Source organism: Eschscholzia californica, unplaced genomic scaffold (assembly GCF_041429995.1).
Source record: "Eschscholzia californica isolate CP2 unplaced genomic scaffold, dmEscCali1.0.p SCAF_3, whole genome shotgun sequence".
NCBI lineage: Eukaryota > Viridiplantae > Streptophyta > Magnoliopsida > Ranunculales > Papaveraceae > Eschscholzia > Eschscholzia californica.
In genome coordinates, this window is record NW_028238420.1 from 4,717,998 (window position 1) to 4,738,139 (window position 20,142).

The 20,142-nt window shown below is 35.4% G+C and overlaps 3 protein-coding genes across 5 annotated transcripts; 1 reads left to right on the top strand and 2 right to left on the bottom strand.

The window, feature by feature from the left end:
- The first annotated feature begins 4,940 nt into the window (after positions 1 to 4,940).
- On the top strand, positions 4,941 to 7,290 carry LOC147547856 (uncharacterized). The gene has a single exon (XM_086669080.1). The coding sequence runs from the start codon at positions 5,594 to 5,596 to the stop codon at positions 6,923 to 6,925; it is 1,332 nt and encodes a 443-aa protein (XP_086525206.1). The 5' UTR covers positions 4,941 to 5,593; the 3' UTR covers positions 6,926 to 7,290.
- Positions 7,291 to 8,202: 912 nt separating this feature from the next.
- Positions 8,203 to 12,060, bottom strand: LOC147547857 (uncharacterized). Of its 2 annotated transcripts, XM_086669081.1 has the most exons (8): positions 11,915 to 12,060; positions 11,229 to 11,573; positions 9,918 to 9,989; positions 9,574 to 9,644; positions 9,256 to 9,412; positions 9,037 to 9,120; positions 8,841 to 8,930; positions 8,203 to 8,537 (listed from the first exon to the last, which is right to left on the bottom strand). In XM_086669081.1, the coding sequence occupies exons 2-8, from the start codon at positions 11,508 to 11,510 to the stop codon at positions 8,415 to 8,417; spliced, it is 879 nt and encodes a 292-aa protein (XP_086525207.1). In that variant the 5' UTR covers positions 11,511 to 11,573; positions 11,915 to 12,060; the 3' UTR covers positions 8,203 to 8,414. The 2 variants fall into 2 exon arrangements, with proteins under 2 accessions (XP_086525207.1, XP_086525208.1); XM_086669082.1 differs by lacking the exon at positions 11,915 to 12,060 and having other exon boundaries at positions 11,229 to 11,630.
- Positions 12,061 to 13,019: 959 nt separating this feature from the next.
- LOC147547858 (putative apyrase 6) lies at positions 13,020 to 17,820 on the bottom strand. 2 transcript variants are annotated; one of them, XR_015237105.1, is made up of 8 exons: positions 17,069 to 17,810; positions 16,456 to 16,568; positions 15,796 to 15,903; positions 15,108 to 15,162; positions 14,788 to 14,979; positions 14,600 to 14,704; positions 14,292 to 14,488; positions 13,020 to 13,561 (listed from the first exon to the last, which is right to left on the bottom strand). XR_015237105.1 is itself a non-coding variant. In XM_086666820.1 (8 exons), the coding sequence occupies exons 1-8, from the start codon at positions 17,709 to 17,711 to the stop codon at positions 13,294 to 13,296; spliced, it is 1,674 nt and encodes a 557-aa protein (XP_086522946.1). In that variant the 5' UTR covers positions 17,712 to 17,820; the 3' UTR covers positions 13,020 to 13,293. The 2 variants fall into 2 exon arrangements, 1 of the variants encoding a protein (XP_086522946.1); XM_086666820.1 differs by having other exon boundaries at positions 14,607 to 14,704; positions 17,069 to 17,820.
- Positions 17,821 to 20,142: the final 2,322 nt, after the last annotated feature.

Consider the following 20,142-nt stretch of genomic DNA (forward strand, 5'->3'; position numbering starts at 1 on the left):
AAAGAATAGTAGAAAAAAAAAATACTCAATATTAATTGGTTTTGGTGAGCTAGATTCATCTTCCTTGCAGTGCTTTTGCCTCTGTGCCACTGGTCAAGACCTACATCATTTTATACAATATAGAGATGAAGCTGGCTCACCAAAAAGGCTATTCATCCTTTTACTATTTACATTTCTCTCTTTCTATCTATAATACCAAATCTACTAAAACATAGAAAACATTGACCAATCCCACCATTAAAAAGAATTACAAAATGATCACTAATCTTATATTTTCTCTCTCAATTATCAAACATAATGAGAGAAAAAAAGCAAAAAAGAAGCCATCTCTTTTGTATGTAAATCTAACTTCCTTGAGTAATTACAATACTCAAACATGTAAACACTTATTGTGAATTGGATTCCACCCTCTTCGAACTCTTCTTTCGCTAGACTGGTTTGGGTCGGAACCCTGTGACATTGGTGTTGGTGCTGATGAGTTCTTCTTGGGTTTTAAATCCTGTGAGACTACATTTACTTCCTCAAGAGCTCGTTGATTCTTCGATACTAAACCGTGTTCTTCTTTCTCTAATCGAAGTACATGATCTATACTTGTCATGGAAGAAACTTTTTGAGGTTGAAATACAAAAACAATAAAACCAATGCAGACAAGAAGGATAAGAACCTTATAAGAATGACAAACCATGATTATTTAAACACTAAAAAACAAGAGAATTTGAAGGTTTGAAAGAATGGAAGTAACCCCTTGTGTTCTTTTGGCCCATTCCTGTTGTGGGTTTATTCTCTTATTGAGATTTGAAGGGTTTTAAAAGCACAAAAGATAAAGCAAAGAAGAAGGACCCATTAACACTTGAGAGAAGTTCTTTTAAGATTCACTTCTCTCAATCATAAGCAAATCAAGGCTGTTTTAGAAGACTCTTGACAGTTTATGAATAAAGAAATTGGAATAAAACCCTTGAGAAGCTAAGTGTCATTTTTTTTTTCTTTATTAAATTCCTTACATCTCTATCATTTTGCCCTGCTTTTGTCTGGTAAAAGGCAAATATTAGGCCAACAATTTTTTTGACTGTTTAATCTGTCATGACTGTTGAATTGCTTCTTTGTGATGTCTACATGTATCTGATATATATCGATGATGTCGGAAAGTGGTTTTCTGGATATCAACCTGGAAGATGATTATCTCAATCTCACCATTGAATTAATTCTTTGTTATGTCATTTTCTAAGAGAAATCTCTTTAACTTTGGCTAACTTTAGAATCCCAAGCTCATTTCTTCTCACCAAATACTAAACAACAGTATTCCTTGGTTTCTTATTCTGTATATGTTTCTTTATGCTTTTGTTGCCCCATTTTTTGGATTTCTAAGCTCCAATCCCACCATTCCAAGCTTATAAACAAGCCACATCTCTCTCTCCCTCCAAAATTCCTAATGTTTTCATTTTCTTGTTGTAAACCACTTTTCCTTTTCTCTATTCTCACACATTATAAAAGCACGTTTAAAAGTGAAACATGACATCTTATCCACAAATATATGAACTTCACCTAGGGTCTTGCCTCAGTAGTAGTGCATCACTCTGAAACCCTAGAGGTCTCAAGATCGAAATTTGATGGTTTAAATAAAAGTAGAGAAAGCCTGGAAGTCTCATGATCGAAACTTGTTGTTTTAAATAAAAGGAGAATGAATTTGCCTAGCATGATCTTTAGCAGAGTTTGCCTTTGCAGATTATGAGTTTTTTTTAGGATGATTTCATGGCAGTTATGAACATATTCTATCTTTATGTTGGACCCAAGATATTTGATATGTTCATAACTGCCATGAAATCATCCTAAAAAAACTCATAATCCGCAAATTTATTATCTTTATGATGGACCCAAAGATATTTGATATATGTTTTTTATTTGTAATCCTGTATTTTTCGAAAAAATAACAACAAATGCTAGAAACTTCATTCGAAAAATGGAAGTAATCTATACAACTACTACTTTTAATTCCAATGGCTCCTTCAATGATAAAAGCCTCTCTACATGGAAGATAGAAAAAGGAAAATGGAAAAGTGAGGTCCTCCCATATCCATTGCCATTGTTAGCTTCAGTATTGAGAGTGGGGACCTTGTCTACATGAATACGGTAGATGTACTTTTAAGAGATTTGTACTTGATGCCAGAGATGAGATACTTCCTTCCATCTCAAGTGATCAAGTCTTCTTGGTTTTGGTTGGTAATTTAGAAAGAGAACATCTATAGCTCTAAAAACTCTCTCTCTCTCTCTCTCTCTCTCTAGGTGATGAAGTGGGGGCCATTTTTCTATCTTTGAACAGTGACTAAAAGCCAAACTAAGTTTGCTTTTATGGATCAAAAACAAGAAACTTACTAAGGTTCTATACTGTAAGTTGTTATTCCTGACCTACTTTTTCAACTATCCCCAGTTCATAGTTTCTTATTAATGCCTCATACAAATTTCCCCTTTTTAATCAAACAACAGATAGATATCTAAAACAGCTTCATTCATTAATGAAATCTGAGCTTTATGTACACAAGATTCAAAGGACAACAACACAATACAACATTAAAAATGTATGTAACAGACACCCTTCCCTTTGAACTAGGACTTGTCGAGAGCAAGCCCCAATCGGAAATTAATATTTTTAACCTTATGAAAATTATTTAAATTTCTGCCATTGAAAGACTTATAAGAGATGTTATTGGGGTGGCTCCTGGTGCGGAGCTGCTGTTCCAGGTGGTGCTATAGTGAATTGCAGACCTCTATGTTGACCTGACTGCCACCATAAAAGTAACCTATGATGCTGCTAGCGCGGCCGCTTCCTGAAATTTTGCCGAAATACCCATTATCAAAACGAAGGAAAACTCCATTCAACTATTCTGCTTTTCTTCTTGGAATCAAAATCTACCAGAAGATGACGCGACAAAATACCAGCTAATTCTATTTTTACTAGGTTCTTCACAGATTTAAGAAAATGCATGACAAAACTAAACCGTGTTCGGATAGTTCAATCTGATGTGATAAATTTTATAGACATCGAAAACTAGCATATAGAGTATTGACTAACCTGTCTTTCTTTTCGTTTTTGAAGGATACTGAAGGCCCATGCCATAACGTAAACAGGGAGAAGAAAACCGGCAGCATGTACCAAAAAAGCTGCCAAGATTGAGAAGTCACGAGTATACTACTGACACCCATATCATGTCAAATAATAATGGATCAGATCATAACTCATAAGAAATAGTATTACATTTTTTCTGCCGGAGAAGCTAACGTAGCTGATTATAAAAACTTCAAAAAACAATATTCACTTCATTGACTTGGATGGTGGCAATTCAGCCTCACATGTCATTTCAGTTGCAAAATCAATTTTTGTTAGATCTCTCATAGATAAAACGTCTGCCATGTATGAAATGAAATTTGTAGAGGAAATAATACAATCTACATATCATGTATGAACTATGAAGTGAATGGTCGCTGTAAGGAATAACTCTACTCTTAGCAAAGGGCAGTGCATCAAGTGAATTTCTTCATGACGCCATTGAGGGTGCTCAGGAAAGAGAAGAGAAAAATCAAGTTAGGCTCACTGACACCCTTCTGCCTACTAGGTACTCTAAAGTATAGTGGTAGTTCACGTTAGAGAAACAAGAATTTTCTTTATTGGAGGTCTAGCACAATAAAATGACCACGAGATATAACGAAAGCAATACACATAAGAAAATAATATTTAAGAGTAGAGTCTTCTGGGAAGTAGACCCAAAAGATGTGGCCAAATAGATCAGAAGAACCCAGGTGAAGGAAGGAATTCTTCCTAGAAGTGGCTACCATCCTACCACCCAAGCATCAGTGTGATAAAACGAAAGCTCGGAAAGTAACTGATGAAAGTAAAAAAGAAAAGGGACATTCCAACCAAAGGCCATTTTTATAATCAGATTCAGGCCAACCAACTAATACATGATGAAGCTTCTAACCAGGCTGACCAACAATTTAATCTCGTTGGCTCACTTTTATTTGAGTTTGCACGTGCAAACAAAAACGTAAGCTGAATGTTCCCTTTAAGTATTCTCTGTCATGTTGAATACTCATGTAAAACACTTATACACTCTTTCTGGACACCAACTTCAACGGGTTTAACGTGACATTCTGTACTTGGATCAAAATCATGATAGGACCATAAGTGACATTCTGTACTTGGTTCATTACAAATAACAAAATAAACTAATTAAGTACACTAACAAATGACCAAATAGCTAAGACAAGGAAACACTGTATTTGACACCTCGTGCCGGCGAGAACACAAATATTCATATCGATGTCCGTCTCTCATATGCAAAACCCTAAAAAGATAAAATCTATAAACCAAAAGAAACAATACAGGAATTTCAATAAGCAAAAAACACGAACCTGGGCAAGAATAAAACCACATAGAGCAAAAGTGGAGAAGGCGTCGGTATAGATTTCATTCTCATCCAAATGTCCGATATTAAGCTGAACTAAAGCATGATCCATTTAGGTTATCAACCTGTTTGTTGTCCAACTGTAAAATCGAAAAGATAAACAACACTTAGCCATTCTAGGGTAAATATAATACATACAAAATGAGATACACAGATAAAGAACAAGTTTTTTATAGTTCTAATTAACCAAAAAAAGGAAGTCTTTTTCTTTCTCTTTACCATTTCCTTGGGATATAAAGATCCATCTTTTGCCCTAATTTAAACTGACTGCTATTGATAACCCTAATTTCATCTAACAGGTTAGAGGGTTTGACTATAAATTAGTCTAGGAAAGGATTAGATGTAAAGATAACCCTAATTTTCATGAAATGGGTTAGGGTTGTTTATCTATTAATCTGAAAAAAGCAATGTACAGAAACGCAAAATAAGAACACTAAATTAGTACCTAACAAGAATCGAGAGGGGAGTGGGTTTACCAAAGAAAAACCGATGAAACTTGCAATTGCGAGAGAGAGAGAAGAAATGCCCTAAAAATGGGAACAAGAATAGTAGAAGCAAAACCTGGAGGTTTATCTCCCGCGGAAACCCTAAAAATGGGAACAATTATAATAGACGAATATACCCCCAAAAGTTGAATGTAAAAATTAGGGCAAAAAATGGGCGTTGCCCGGAGTCCAACTGGTGACTCCAACATTAACTATCTTCTTCCCAAACTACTAATTGACGCGGATAACAACGGTACTATCAAAATTCAATTTTCAAATTCCACCACCTCCCCTCCACAACGGTTACTTTCCCTCCAAATATCCACCACCGCTTCTTCCATTCCAACGGCTAATTTCCACCATTACTGATGACAACGGTAACATTACCATTCGAATTTCAAATTTCCACCACCATCCTGGTTTGTAACGGTTACTTTCCCGCGTGCAACGTCTACTTTCCCGCGTCCAACGGCTACTTTGCCTCTCTAACCCAGATCTTTAATATCTCTCTAGTCTTCTCACTTTTGATTCACAGAAAGAAATTTCTTCAACAAAACTCCAATTTTCTCAGATCTTTTATATTCATACTCCCTCTCTCTCTCTCTAGTCTTCTCACTTCTGATTTGATTGATTGATTCATACTGAAAAATCATGAGTAAGAGAAAGAGGGATTCTTCTACTACTACTACTGGTGATGATGAAGAGAAATCTGCTCGTATGATGAAGAAAAGCATGAAGATTCATAAATCAAGAACAGATTGTTTGAAAAAGAAAACTTATGAATTGTCTGTACTTTGTGGGGTCGATGTTGCCTTTTTAAGTTTTGCTCCTGATGGATCTATAAGTACTTGGCCTGAAAATCAAACTGAAATTGTGCCTCTGATTCAAAGATATAAACATACTGATTTCAATCACCGGAAGAAAACTAGGTCTGGGTTATCTGATTTAAAACCCAATAAGAAAAAGTTAGGGTTTTCAAATAATACTGTGACAGATTTTGGAAAAAGTTTTGATTTTTCTTTAAACCCTGAAACTACAAATGATCAGGTGGATGTTTATGGTGAAGAAGTTTGTGCTTTGCTATCACAATATCAATTCTTGGAATCTAGGGAGAAAGAAGTTGAGACCCTAAGACAGAGATGTTCGATGAATTTGATAAATCAGGGTTTTAGTGGTAGTGATGATCAAGACAGGGATTTAATTTCTTATTTCGTTGATGATGGTGATCAAGGCAATCAAAAAGAGATTATTACTGATAAATTTCAAATGGGTAACTGTGATTTCTTGCACTCTAGCCCTAATACTAATATTGAGGATGTTGATTCTTATTTTGATAATCTTGTTTCAAGCTTGTTTGAAGAAGAAGAAGAAAAAGAAAGTGTTCATAATATTGAGGATGTTGATTCTTATTTTGATAATCTTGTTTCAAGCTTGTTTGAAGAAGAAGAAGAAAACGAAAGTGTTCATAATATTGAGGATGTTGATTCTTATATTGATAATCTTGTTTCAATCTTGTTTGAAGAAGAAGAAGAAAATGTTCATAACATTGAAGATGTTGAATCTTATACTGATAATCTTGTTTCAATCTTGTTTGAAGAAGAAGAAGAAAATGTTCATAACATTGAAGATGTTGAATCTTATTTTGATAATCTTGTTTCAAGCTTGTTTGAAGAAGAAGAAGAAAACGAAAGTGTTCATAATATTGAGGATGTTGATTCTTATATTGATAATCTTGTTTCAATCTTGTTTGAAGAAGAAGAAGAAAATGTTCATAACATTGAAGATGTTGAATCTTATACTGATAATCTTGTTTCAATCTTGTTTGAAGAAGAAGAAGAAAATGTTCATAACATTGAAGATGTTGAATCTTATACTGATAATCTTGTTTCAATCTTGTTTGAAGAAGAAGAAGAAAATGTTCATAACATTGAAGATGTTGAATCTTATTTTGATAATCTTGTTTCAATCTTGTCTGATTCTTGAAATTCTTCTTCTTCTTCTTCTTCTTCTTCTTCTTCTTCTTCTTCTTCTTCTACTACTACTTCTCTAAATTGGGGCAATCAGCAAATTGATTTGAATACTCTTGTTGCATTATTGTTTGAAGAAGATGAATTTTTGATGAAGTTCATGTTGGAGTACATGGAGATGCAGACAAACAAGAAGATTTCATAAGTTCATGCAGGCCTTGTCTACTTTCTCTCTCTCTCTCTCTCTCTCTTTGTAGTTTTCTCTCTCTCTCTCTCTACAATTGTTAATTCTGCTCTATCTTCATATAATACTACTTACTATACAATGTACTCTTTTCTCCCTTGTGAAATGAAACAATAAAGTAGTCATTCCTACTTCCTTAATAAGTTTCTTATCCAAATGGTTTGAGGGGATCTTAGAGTTTTATATTTGACTTGGTTAATGGACTATGACTAGTTTTCTCTGTCTAACTTGGTCAATAGATTAGTGAAAAGAGAAAAGAGAAAAGAGAAAAGAGAAAAGAAAGTGTCACATGTGTAGAAAGATATATGAAAGAAAGAGATTGAGTAGTTTTTGTTGTTTCTCCTTGTGATAAGTTAAATTGTTCGACTTAAATTGACCTAAAGTTAACCTCAACCATCAACTTAGTTAGAGTAATTGTCAAGTCGGTTCCAACTATCTAGGTCAAGTGTATAAAAGACACGGAGCCATATGCTAACATTTTAAAAATAGTTAACGTGAATCGGTCACGTAGACATGACAAGTCAGACAAAATTAAAGATTCTAAAATCTAACTTGAGTCGATTACACCTCGGGTCATATTTTATGTGACTTGGGAAAAAACAAATCTACCTCGGAATAAGAACATGAGAGTTCCAAAAGGAAAAGAAGCAAAGTAGAAATATTTTTCAACCTTATTCGTGTGCGACAAGTCCTTACTATGGAAAAAGGTTGCGTGGATGATTTTACTAAAAAAATCATCTTGTGCTTTTGGAAAGTTCTTTCCCATGCTCTCGTAGCCAAAACCAAATTTGTCAGGTTTAATCGGAACACTCTAGTACTAACCGTACTAACCATTGAGGCGCCACACTTTTTGAGTTTTTTTTTCCAATTCTGTCTTTGAACAAGAAACTTACAAAGGTCTCTGTTTGCTTTTATGGATCAAAAACAAGAACTTACTATGGTCTCTATACTGTAAATTGATATTCCTGGCCTACTTTTTTAACTATCCTCAGTCAATTTTTCTTATTAATGCCTCACACAAATTTCCCCTTTTTAATCAACAAAAGATAGATATCGAAAACAGCTTCATTCATTAATGAAATCTGAACTTTATGTACACATAACTCAAAGGAAAACAACACAATACAACATTAAAATGTATGTAACAGACACCCTTCCCTTCGAACTAGCGCTTATCGAAAGCAAGCCCCAGAAGGAAATTTTAACCTTGTGCAAATGCAAATGATTTAACTTTCTGCCATCAAAGGACTCATAAGAGATGTTATTGGGGCAGCTCCTGGTGCGGAGCTGCTGTTCCAGGTGGTGCTATAGTGAATTGCAGACCTCTATGTTGACCTGACTGCACCATAAAAGCAACCTCTGATGCTGCCAGCGCGGCCGCTTCCTGAGATTTTACCGAAATACCCATTATCAAAACGAAGGAAAACTCCATTCAACAATTCTGCTTTTGTTTTTGGAATCGAAATCTACCAGAAGATGACGCGACAAAATACTAGCTAATTCTATTTTTACTAGGTTCTTCACAGATTTAAGAAAATGCATGACAAAACTAAACCGCATTCGGGTAGTTCAATCTGATTCATGATGGAAACTCCCGCATATATTTCTACAAATAGAGTTCGCGACAGCTATATAATGTGATAAATTTTATAGACATCGAAAACTAGCATGTAGAGTATTGACTAACCTGTCTTTCTTTTCGTTTTTGAAGGATACTGAAGGCCCATGCCATAATGTAACAAGGGAGAAGAAAACCGGCAGCACGTACCAAAAAAAGCTGCCCAGATTGAGAAGTCATTAGTATACTGAAACTGCAGGTAGATCGAAAAAGAACAAAGATTCATAACAAGAGATGAAATTGGGTATCCCACTATCAAACTTACTGAGAAAATGGTTGAAGCATCATCATCTTCACCGTCAGGATTAGTGATCGTCAAAGCATGCCTCAAGAGAAGAAGTGCCATCAGCTAATATGTATGAGATGATTAGAAGAAACCAAAGCAACACATGGATTATCAATGCATTAAGCACCACTTATACCGTTGTTGTTTTTGTCTTTTGCATTTTAATAGTCAAATAAGGGTTTGATCACAAAGACTTACTATCAGAGCGGCTGAGCGGCAAAAAGCAGCCCCACTAGCATTATTAGAAGAGTAATCGTCATATTCGGCTTCTAGAAAATGGCGTTCAGCTGCTGCCATCGCCAAGATCCGAGGGTCATGCAGATCTATAGGAGTACCAGAGATGGTCCAACCTCCACTGCAAGAAAGATAAAATAGTTACTACTGGGCATGCTTATAATTGAAATTTCCCAAACATACATGATCTTGTCATCATGGAGAGCAACCGAGCTCTAATGGAAATCTAACTCGAGTAGAAAGATGCAGTGATAAGCAAGTGTACAAGAAGAGCCAACTTGCCTGATGTCGATGGTGATCTCATCAGGGTGAGGTGGTGGTGGTGGTGGAGCAGTATAACCAGGCTGGTATGGCTGAACATATTAAACAGAGTTACTCCACATCAACTACAAAAAAGGAGAAATAAAAGCTAACGACTGTGGATGCAAGCATGCAATCAGTACCAATCTCACAACTTAAACTGATCGACAAAAAAATGTCGCTAAAGGCTGAAAGCTAATAGATATATATATATATATATATATCACATCCACATCAACAAGAAAACAAGAGAGAAATAAACTCATCGACTAAGTACTTTTTTCTTTTCAAACAAGGACAAGACTAAACATGAGCTCAGGAAATACCTGGTGGCAGATCTCACAAGTTATATCTCCTTTCTCATTGCACCATCGTTGGACACACTTCCTGTGAGCAAACTGATAAAGTATGAATGTTAAAACAGTATTCCATAAAATTATGAAGAGGGAAGGTATCGGATGGATGTTCCTACTTGGTTTTGCCTTGTACTTCATTTCAAATTAAAAATTTAACAACCACTTAAAATGTACTGCTAAAGCACATCAATTGATGTCAGGAAAATGATCTTAGCTTATTCTATGAACAGAAAATTAAATGTACAGATAACAACAATATATTTACCTTTCCCAGCCAAAAGAACATATATGCAAAGAAAACAACACACGCACGAGCTCATTAAATGGACAGTAAACACTTCTACAGGACATTTTATTATGGTAGTGATGACTAAAGGGTATGCATATTTCATCTGAACTGAAATAAGCACCATTTCAATGGTAAGATAAAGAACGAAGATCATGTGTCAATAAAAGATCAAACCCCATCATAACAATGGATTTGGAGCAAGCAGTGATAAAACATTCGCATGAAAAAGTACTAAAATGACAACAGGGAAAGACAGTATCAACTGCCCTGCTCATAAACTCCCCACTGCTTATAATTGTTATTGATCTCTTTTTAACATTTTAAGATTCTCATTTTCAACTTAGAGCATCTCCAATGCAAGACTCGAATTAAAAAAAATTCTAAGTGACAGTGTGACACCTTGGATTTTTTTAGTTTTTTACGAAAAACTATCTTTGATGCAAATCTAAATTTGGGTCTTGATGTGGCACCATTTAATTCTAAGATGTCTCCAGAAGAAACTCAATATCTGAGATTTCTACTTGGATCTCAATTGGCCACTCAATATTACATACAGAACTACCACATCTAAGAAATGACACCTAATTGATTTATAAGATTTTACAGTGTTGCATTGGAGATGTCTTTTGAATTGAAGATCTCAATAGTGACATCTAGGAAAGAGAATCTCAATTGAGAGTTGACACAAGACAATTTTGAGCTTTTTTTAGCTTTGCACTAGAGATGCTCTAATTATGAGTTTTATGAAAGTAATTAAACGTAATAAGAGTTTGTAAAATATTCAAAGCATTAGTTGGTTTGTATCAAGCAGATGCTTGCTAGAAATCCATCGTTTTACATTCGGTTTCAATTTAAGAGCAAGGAGTAAAATGCAGTGTACTCGCATACATATGTAAAGTTCTACCAAACAACCAGACATATATCGGATTAACGGAACATATGCCTTTATTCGCAAGGCAAATAAACGAATTGCATTGAGCAAAAAGAGATACCTTCAAACTGCCGCTGCAAGCGCAAGGATTCTCGAGGATCTTAATATCATCCTCCTCTTGGCAAATGCGGCATTCTGCATTTTGAAGAAGTGGTTCTTCTTCTCCAGATACATCACTTTCTTCCGGTATCCCTTCACCTTCGCTGGTAGAACCAAGTGAAACTTTCATCTGAGCACCAGACCCTTCTACAGATAGTTCTGGAGGCTCAACAACCCCTTGATTCGATTGTAAAGTCGCTGGTGTTATTAGGCGATCGACAAACAATGCCAGATGATCCCCCATTCCTCCACAAACCTCTCTCTCTCTCTACTAAACCGATTCTTCCTTTTTGAACACTATAAGTCCCTACAGATGACAAAATTGACAAAAGGGCAGCGAAATTCAATCAAAAAATCCGTCAATTTCAAAGACTATATACCTCAAAAGCAAGAATCAGTAACAACCCAACAAATGTCTTTGATCAAAACTTTAAATCATATGAATCGGATTAAGTATAATCAAAACTTAAACAAAACCCTCATTTCATTTTCAAACGAATACAATTCTGCAACTTATCTCAGCAAGAACAGTACAGAAATAGTTGAAAAAAAAACCCTAAAAAGCCTTAATCTTGCTGGACTTAAAACTAAATTTGAACCTAGACATAAAAGATAGCAAAATGAAATTGAAAAGAGTGAGAATTTTACCTGAAAATTGCTTGTTGAAATTTTAAGGGTTTGTCCGCGGATTTAGGGTCAAAATAACAAGGGCAAATTTCTTCTCCTATTGCATCCGTTATTTATGCGGTAATAATTAATAATTGAGAACTACGAGATTGACTTTTCTCGTGACTATTATTCAAATCAAACTAAATTAATTTTAATGAGGTAAGCGATTACGGTGGATTTGACCGTTGAAAATTTCACGCTCAGAAAATGAGTTGATTTTTGTTACCCACGTTATAACAGGGGGTTAACGTAATAAAATATCATGCCGAGTGAAGCGAGTGATTAAACGGTGGAAGTGAGTCCAAACGGCCGTTTTCTTGTTTGAATTTATTGGTTTAAAGTCCATTATATAATCCAAGCTTTTTTTTTTTTTTTTTTTTTTTTTTTTTTTAATTTTTAGGAGTTCGGAAGTTTTAGAGGGCCCTCCATTCTTGTTAAATGGACCCTCCTTGTGAATTCTGTGCGAATCCACCGAATTCACAAGAGACCATTCAGTGCGAACCCACCGAATTCACAAGAGCCCAAATTCACTCCAGTAGATTATTTTTGTGAGTTCGGTAGACTCGCACTGAATTTACAGGAGAGGTCCTTTTAACAAGAAAGACGGACCCTATAAAACTACTCTACGAGTTTTACGACAACAATTTCATATAGTTCGTGTGTCTGATGTGTTCAAACACATTGAGCAAATCCACTGTGAATGTGTTTGTCTGAATGTTCAGCCGAAGACGGTTGAGTCACACATGTCTACATTTATAAAGTCCTTCGAGATTATGAGATTTGTACATGTCTCACAAGTTTACCGGAGAATTAAATAAGAATCTCAAGATCGGATTAGACTAATTATGGATATCAGGTAAGTGATAACGGAAGGATAACACATTTGCTAATGCAAAAAAAAAAAAAAAAAGGATAACATATTTGCTTGGTAGAACGGATTGATCGGTTTAGAGTTTATGCAATTGATCTAGCTGAAACAAGAAGCTTCATAATGAACAACAGACATTCTGAAATCTGACTTAAGTCAAGTCAGACTCAAGTGATTTCAGATTTAACTTGGAAGACGACCTAGGAGATTACAATATGAAGAAACTGTGTTATCTCTTAACTTCATAAAATACAACATATAGGTACAACCTAGTGGAAGATCCAGCCTTCCTACACCTCTCTTTCTCTCTCTAACCTTGTTTTTCTCTATTTTTGTGAAACATCTACATAAATGTAAAGAAGATGCTTCTGAAAAACCCATGATTTAACTTCTAGAGAAATACAAGGAGACCCTGAAAGTAGACAAAGATAATGGTTACAAAGTTCTAAATTTACATCCTCTGGTGCTAACCGACCCTCTTCTTGGGTGTCTATCTACCAACACGAGTAACAATATAACGCCCTCTCTCAAGATCATATATCGTCTTCAACTGAGGCTTTCGCCACTTTGTTACTGACCATCCTGTAAATATCAATATAATGGACACCACGACGAAAGATAACAAAGCAAATGAGTCATCAGTGATCATAGTGATCCAACTATGATATCCAAATTCCGTGTCGCTCATGTTGTGCAAGATGAAAGCTCCCAACGCCCAGTCAATCGGGATGTCTCCTACCTGATTTGCATATTTGATCCTGTTCAAACAGTAAGAACATCAATTAATACAACTAACGCCGTCCATAGAAGCAATTCATGGAATATACCAAGGTGGGTCATGAAGTTGCAATATCTTGTTTTCAAATAATAATTGCTTCTTTTCGATGGTGATGGTCACAGAAAGCAGGGTTTATTTTTGTCTGCAAATTTAAATTTTCTTATATTATCGTCAAACCAAAACATTATACTGATCCTGTTGGGGTAAGTTCTACAGTCGTTGTGGGAGGGGGCAGTATTCACTTTATAAGTGTGAGAAAAAGTCTCACTTCTTGCGTTTGCTTTTGCAGTGCGAAAGGCGCAAGATTACTTGGGAGGCAAGGACTGCCCACGACCACACCCATCCCAGATTTACCGAAGTCTTTTAGGTCCCATTGTGGAGGGGACAGATTGTCTTCAAGATCCCAATGCGTGAAGAGAAAGATTGTTGGAGTTAGTCCCACATTGGGTCAGTGGACACTTCATAAGTCTCACCCCTTGAGCTAGCTTTTGGAGTGAGAGAGGCAAGAGACCACTTGGGGGCAAGAAAACACGCGACCATATCCACAAATAGTATCACAGACCAAATTTACCGAAGTCTATCAGGCCCAAGACCATACTCACACCAACGTTTTAAACCTTATGTGTCCCATTACGATAATGGAAAACATAAGCACTATCACTAACAATGATGGGAGGTGTTATGAATTTATAGTCACTAACTAACAATACCTTTCATCCTCCAAAGCAATCCCAAGACTGTCATGCAGGAGGGCAACAATGTATGCTGAAGAGAAGCAATACCGTTGCAAATCTTCGTTGTCCAACGTGGGGTATTTCCTTTTCAGCTCTGACCAATCTTCATTACAAAATTTTTCTCCAGCCAATATCAGATGAGGAAGAAATCTTGTTGATGGTAATTCAAAGAACTGATCGAACAGGAGGTACAAAGTTAAACAGCATCAGATAATCATATTGAAAAAAACAAATCTATAACTGAGTAAAAAGAGGAGTCTCAAGATTAAGAAAGTGAAATATACCGAGCACCTTTGATGTATAGAAGAAATTCTCAGTAGCCAAGAACTTTCCTTGAAGTTTAGGGATGTAAGCAGATCCTATGTTACAATGTTCATAGGAGCATTGATCTACAAAATAGTAGAAGAGTATAAAAATTTCTATTGAAAAGAAGAACTCTAATAAAGATGAAGATATCTGAGAGGCTATGTACCTTTTCCTTTTTGTAACACCATTAATGCTGCTGATCTACACTCAGAAAAGTTACCACTAGCATGAAGATTAGTAAGATATTTGTTCTTGTCATCCAAAGCTCCAGGGGAGAAGTTTGATGATTCCAAACTGTGCAAGTATCCTTTTGGGGTACAAGGGTCAAAAAAGGATGAATCATGAACAGACTTTGCTGCTGCAATAGTTGACGAGGGTCAAATTATCAGTTAAACTGCATTAATCAAGTACATATGGAAAAATTGCTCACAGACAACGTTACCAATCTATTCTAGAGGAGTCTGTATATTATGCATAATCACTTACAAAATTTGAGGTCTCTGGAAACTAGCAAGTCCCTTAAAGTGTCATGTGCGACATTCTGCGAAAGGATTGAACTTCAAATTAGGTATATTGAAGCAAAATGAGACAATAACATAGTAAAATAAAAATATTGAGAAACACAGTTTTACGTTACTTCTTAGACATCCCCCAAATTAATAAATATAGTACTCTAAGTGGTTCACTTACTCAGCTACCGAACTACTTGAAGTGAAACCAAGCCTATGGAAATTTCAACGATGATCTAAATCTCTGAATCAGAGACTTTCTTTCTATACTGGAACAGGTGAAAACTAGAATTGACATGAAGAGGTCTATTTTATGTGCTTTCACGAAAATGGGCATCTTCTAAACTGTTTCAACTTTGTAGACTAGTAAACCACCATGTTACTCCATTGTTGAACGGAAATACAGTGTTGAAAATTGAAACTAAGGCCCCCAACTTGCAAGTTTACAACTAATAACTCTTTGTAACTAAAAAATCTATTGTGGCTTGCTTGGATCAAGGTACTGTTTAGAAGTTTCCTAACAATTTTGAAAGACATGTTGCTCTCCAAGGTTCCAACAGCCTATGACTTTTTTATGATAATTATGGCTCTAGAGAAGGTACACAAGGCAATCAAAATGAAAATATAGTAGTGCAACTGTACGAACTCAATCAACCAAATATTACCTGACCAAAATCAAGCAAGCTGTGGCTATATAGATTGTATGTGAACTTCCCAAACTTTACTTTGCTGCTTAACTCAGCTGTAAGTGCCTCACTTGAAACAAATGTTACCTGAAATGAATATTCAACCCACTTACAACGAGGATTTCATCAATGATAAAAGGTGATAGTGATGGAGTAATGACGGTTGATAGTAATCGGATATTCAGATAGAATTTAATGCAATGACAGTGTTGGTGGTATTAATGTTTACACTAAAAAACCTAAACATGAACAAAATAATAAAGTTAACTTTTTTTTCCTTCAATAGTGAGGAGAACTTTTTTTTAACTTATCCTAACCATTTGTATGAGATTGGAGATTGCAAACTAATTTTGAGGTATAGGGGCAAAACAGCTACACTATCTTAACTAAGTGCACAGAGAATGTGTGATTTTCTTTTGCTTGACGCAGTACAGAAAATTTTAGGAACTACGGATCAATTCCTATGTACATACAAGAAGCCTTATGTCTACATGTTATATGACTAGTGCTTCCCTGTTACAAACAAAATATATCCCTTTGCGCGCAAGAATGTGTTAATTCTATCTTTACTTGAAGTAGCACAAACCTAAACTCGAGATAAAAGAATTAAAGAATTAAAAGAAAAGAACAAGAAAAAACCTGAGCAGATGCCCCACCAAGTTCAATTATGCCAGTTGTATGATCAGGATCACCTCCGAGAGTGCCAAGGGCATAATTTGCCGCGACCCAAGCATATTTCCCTTCATCAGAACCTATAACAACAATGTCGTCTGTATCAGGATTCAGGCAATCCAGCTATAGGTTGTAGCTCAGAAATCTACGTAAATGAAGGTAAGAAACTTGACCTCCTACTATTGTATTCCTTGCTCAAGTCGACAAGTAGTTTTTCACTAAATGTAGATAGGTAAAGGGCCATGTTTGGTGTGAGGGAATAGAGTGCGATTAACAGGAATTACATTCCAAAATAGTGTTTAATACGTGGGACTGAATCAAGAATCGCAGTCCGAGGAGGAGGACGACTATACCTCCAAACAGCATCACCCCAAACGAAGGGGTGGGTTTGCAATTCCTTCCCAATCAAATAATCTACGGACAAAATCGATCTCTACCCAACCTAATCCTGACCAAACCAAACAATAAAGTAAGGTAGTGCGACTACTAGGGTTTTCTATACTTGCTCTAAATTTTAGTGAAGCAAAATTTATTTGACAACAAAATAACATCTCAAATTCGAAGTTAAAAATTTCCTTACCAGTAATGACAGAAGCCCAATCATCTTGAAATTTGAAACCAGACAACCTCAATACTTTCCTACAAGACTCTAAAATTCTCTGAATAACTTCCCCATCAAGTCTCCTCAATCCAGCAGTCGCCATTAACCTAATTTCTGTCTCTTTCCAATAATCCTTTGGAATTTTCTTCTTACTAAAATCCAATAGCTCCATTAAAGTCCTACCCGCACCTTCTGGGTCCATCTCGAACGCTGATAAACCTGGATTAACTCTCATTGACGCCAATTCTTCCTTCCCAAATTGAAAAACTGTTTTCCCACCATTATTAATCGAGAATTCAAATACGTGAATTCGAGTTCCAGTACTTCCACCATCAATAACAATCGAAAATTTCGTCTTTGAAGAAGTTAAATTTCGAGAACCCTTTGCAAAATCTAAGAATAAGTAACCGAAAATCACAAGAGTAATAGAAATTGAAATGAAAATAGCGAGATTTTCTCTGAATTTTTTCCAATTTACAAAAGAGATTCGAGATGAGAGATTTGATTTGGAGGAGGAATTTGACCGAAATTGAAACTTAACTGAATCCATTTTTTGAGGGTTTTGTTGTTGTAGTTGATGATCTGGTGCCACCGGTGAACAAAGGGCACTAGATCTTCGCATTAAGCTTTATGATCTCTATAGAATTAGGGTTTGAAAGCGATCGGAGATGGAGAGGGCTGTGAATTTTTCCCCCTCTCTCTCTTCTCGCCATTCTGATCTGGGTATAATTAAAGATTTCTCGTTATAAGTGACTTTTGGCGGTCCGGTCTATTTTCGATCCGGTTCACTCACCCGGATGAGAATCCGTTCAAATATTATAAAGACGCGCTTCAAAGAATTTCCAAAGTTTATAAAGGCGCCCATTTCTATCATTGCATAGGTTTTCGGTATTCGGCAATATACGATGAGACAATGGCGTAGCTGAGGAATGGTGGATCTATAACCCACAAGTCCGACTATCGGAAATTATTTTTCCGACTCAGAATTTCACTCCTTAAGTTAATCCCCCATCACTTAAACGCGGGAAATCATCTATAAACGAAAGCCTAGAAACTTATGTCATGACCTTACTTATTCAGGCTCTGTTCTATCGCCTATCAGCAAATAAGTGTTTGAACTATGGAGGACTTCAAATTATAATCAAAGATTACTCAAAACTTTAATTATACTGGTCTATCTATTTCCACCATTTATCATGCATGCTCTAATAGATGAAGGTGGTATATTCCGCAATACTGGCATGACTGAGAATTTAGAGATTAAGAAAATTTGAGGCCTTTGGTTCGATCAAGTTAAAGCGTAATTATACCATGACTAATAGTTGTTGTTAGTATTAGCTCAAGATAATGACGATTGAGTTGAGAATATTGACCTTGTCCCCTCGTGTTTGTTGTACAGGAATTTTACCAACCAAGCTACATTTCATTTTCTTAATCATTTTACACTTTCAAATTATTATTTCTAACTCCGACTTTAGGAACTTTAAGAATTTTGAGAATTTTTTGTAGTGTGAGGGGGCCGATACGACCGTATAAGTCGCACCGGCTCTCAATATTTCGTCCAACTTTTGAATAAACATCATACTAAAATAGAAATGGTTCTCTATGTCAAATTTGGGTCTATGGGTTTTAGCCCAAAATAAAGTTCAAAAAGAGTTTAATGTCAAATCTTCCCAGAAAAAGATATTTTATTCCTTTTCCATTAAGGACCCTAATACCCTCTTTTAGATAAACCAATTCCATAAAGGCCCCTGAAAAATTCCCGCTCAATTTTGTAAAAGAAGCCGGACGAAATATTAAGCAACCCAAACCACCGTGATTTTGGGTTTTTAAAAAGGTAAAGAATATATTACTTTCTCTCTCTTACGTTCAGATTTGGAAACTTTTAAAATTCTTTCTCTCTCTTCCGAAGAATAAGAACAACGATTCCCTCGAAATCCTAGAAACCGAACAACCATAACTCTCTATTCAATCGTTCCTTCTTCTTCAACCGTATCACAAAAAGCTTAAGGTAAACAACATAAACAAGTTTCAACCGTTTCAATCTCGAACCATCATCAATCTCAGGTGAAAACTATTTATATTTCATCTTGCATGCTTATTTTTCGTTGTAATGAAGTTTGTTTCAGCATTTTGGTAAAATTTTTGGAAGATTTTAAAGTTATCTCTTGTTTATTTGTGGTTTTGGGGGTTTAGGGTTTAGAGTTTATGTTGGTCTATCGATTATGTGTTATTTGAAAGAAAATTATACGAGTTATGTATGATGAATAATACTTTTCGGGTTTTGTATGTAGGATTTCTGATTTGATTTTACATATAATGTTTGAAACAGTAATAGTTTATAAGAAATGGGTGCCTGTTTCACATTTGCTTCATTTTATTTACTGAAATACATATTAATTTATTAGAAAGCCACTAAAATTTCTTGATGTGCAGGGGATTTAGAATGACACCGAAATAAAAAAGTACAGTTAAATCGACAAAGGATTGTACTCCATAAAAGTAAAGTCCTATGAAGAGGAAAATCAATACTGAAGAGGATGTGCCTAAGAAGAAATCAAAAACAAAATCACCTTCAGTTAATGAGGTAATAGTTGTGTAAATTTTTAGTAATTTGTAATGAACATATACATTAGTATAAAAAAATATAAATAAATGATGTATCAGTATACATTATTTTTAGTAATGTATCAGTATACATTATTTAAACAGAACCAACTGTAGGTGCATTTGTTCAAAGAATACATCTCAGCCACCTCTCTGTAGAAAATATAAAGATGTTTCAACATTAATCATGATTTGCACAATAAAACTGTAGTTTGATATAAATGATGCATAATTATTGTGGTATTATGTTAAATGTACATAACTAACATCTATATAACAAAACAGAACTTGTTTTGTTGACTAGGACAAAATAAATGCACCTAGCTGCTGACTGGACATCCACGTAGATATATCAAATTGCATATGATTATTTGAATTCCCAAACAACTCATCCTTGAATCTCTAATGAATATCAAATTTAATATGATTCTTTGAATACCCAAACA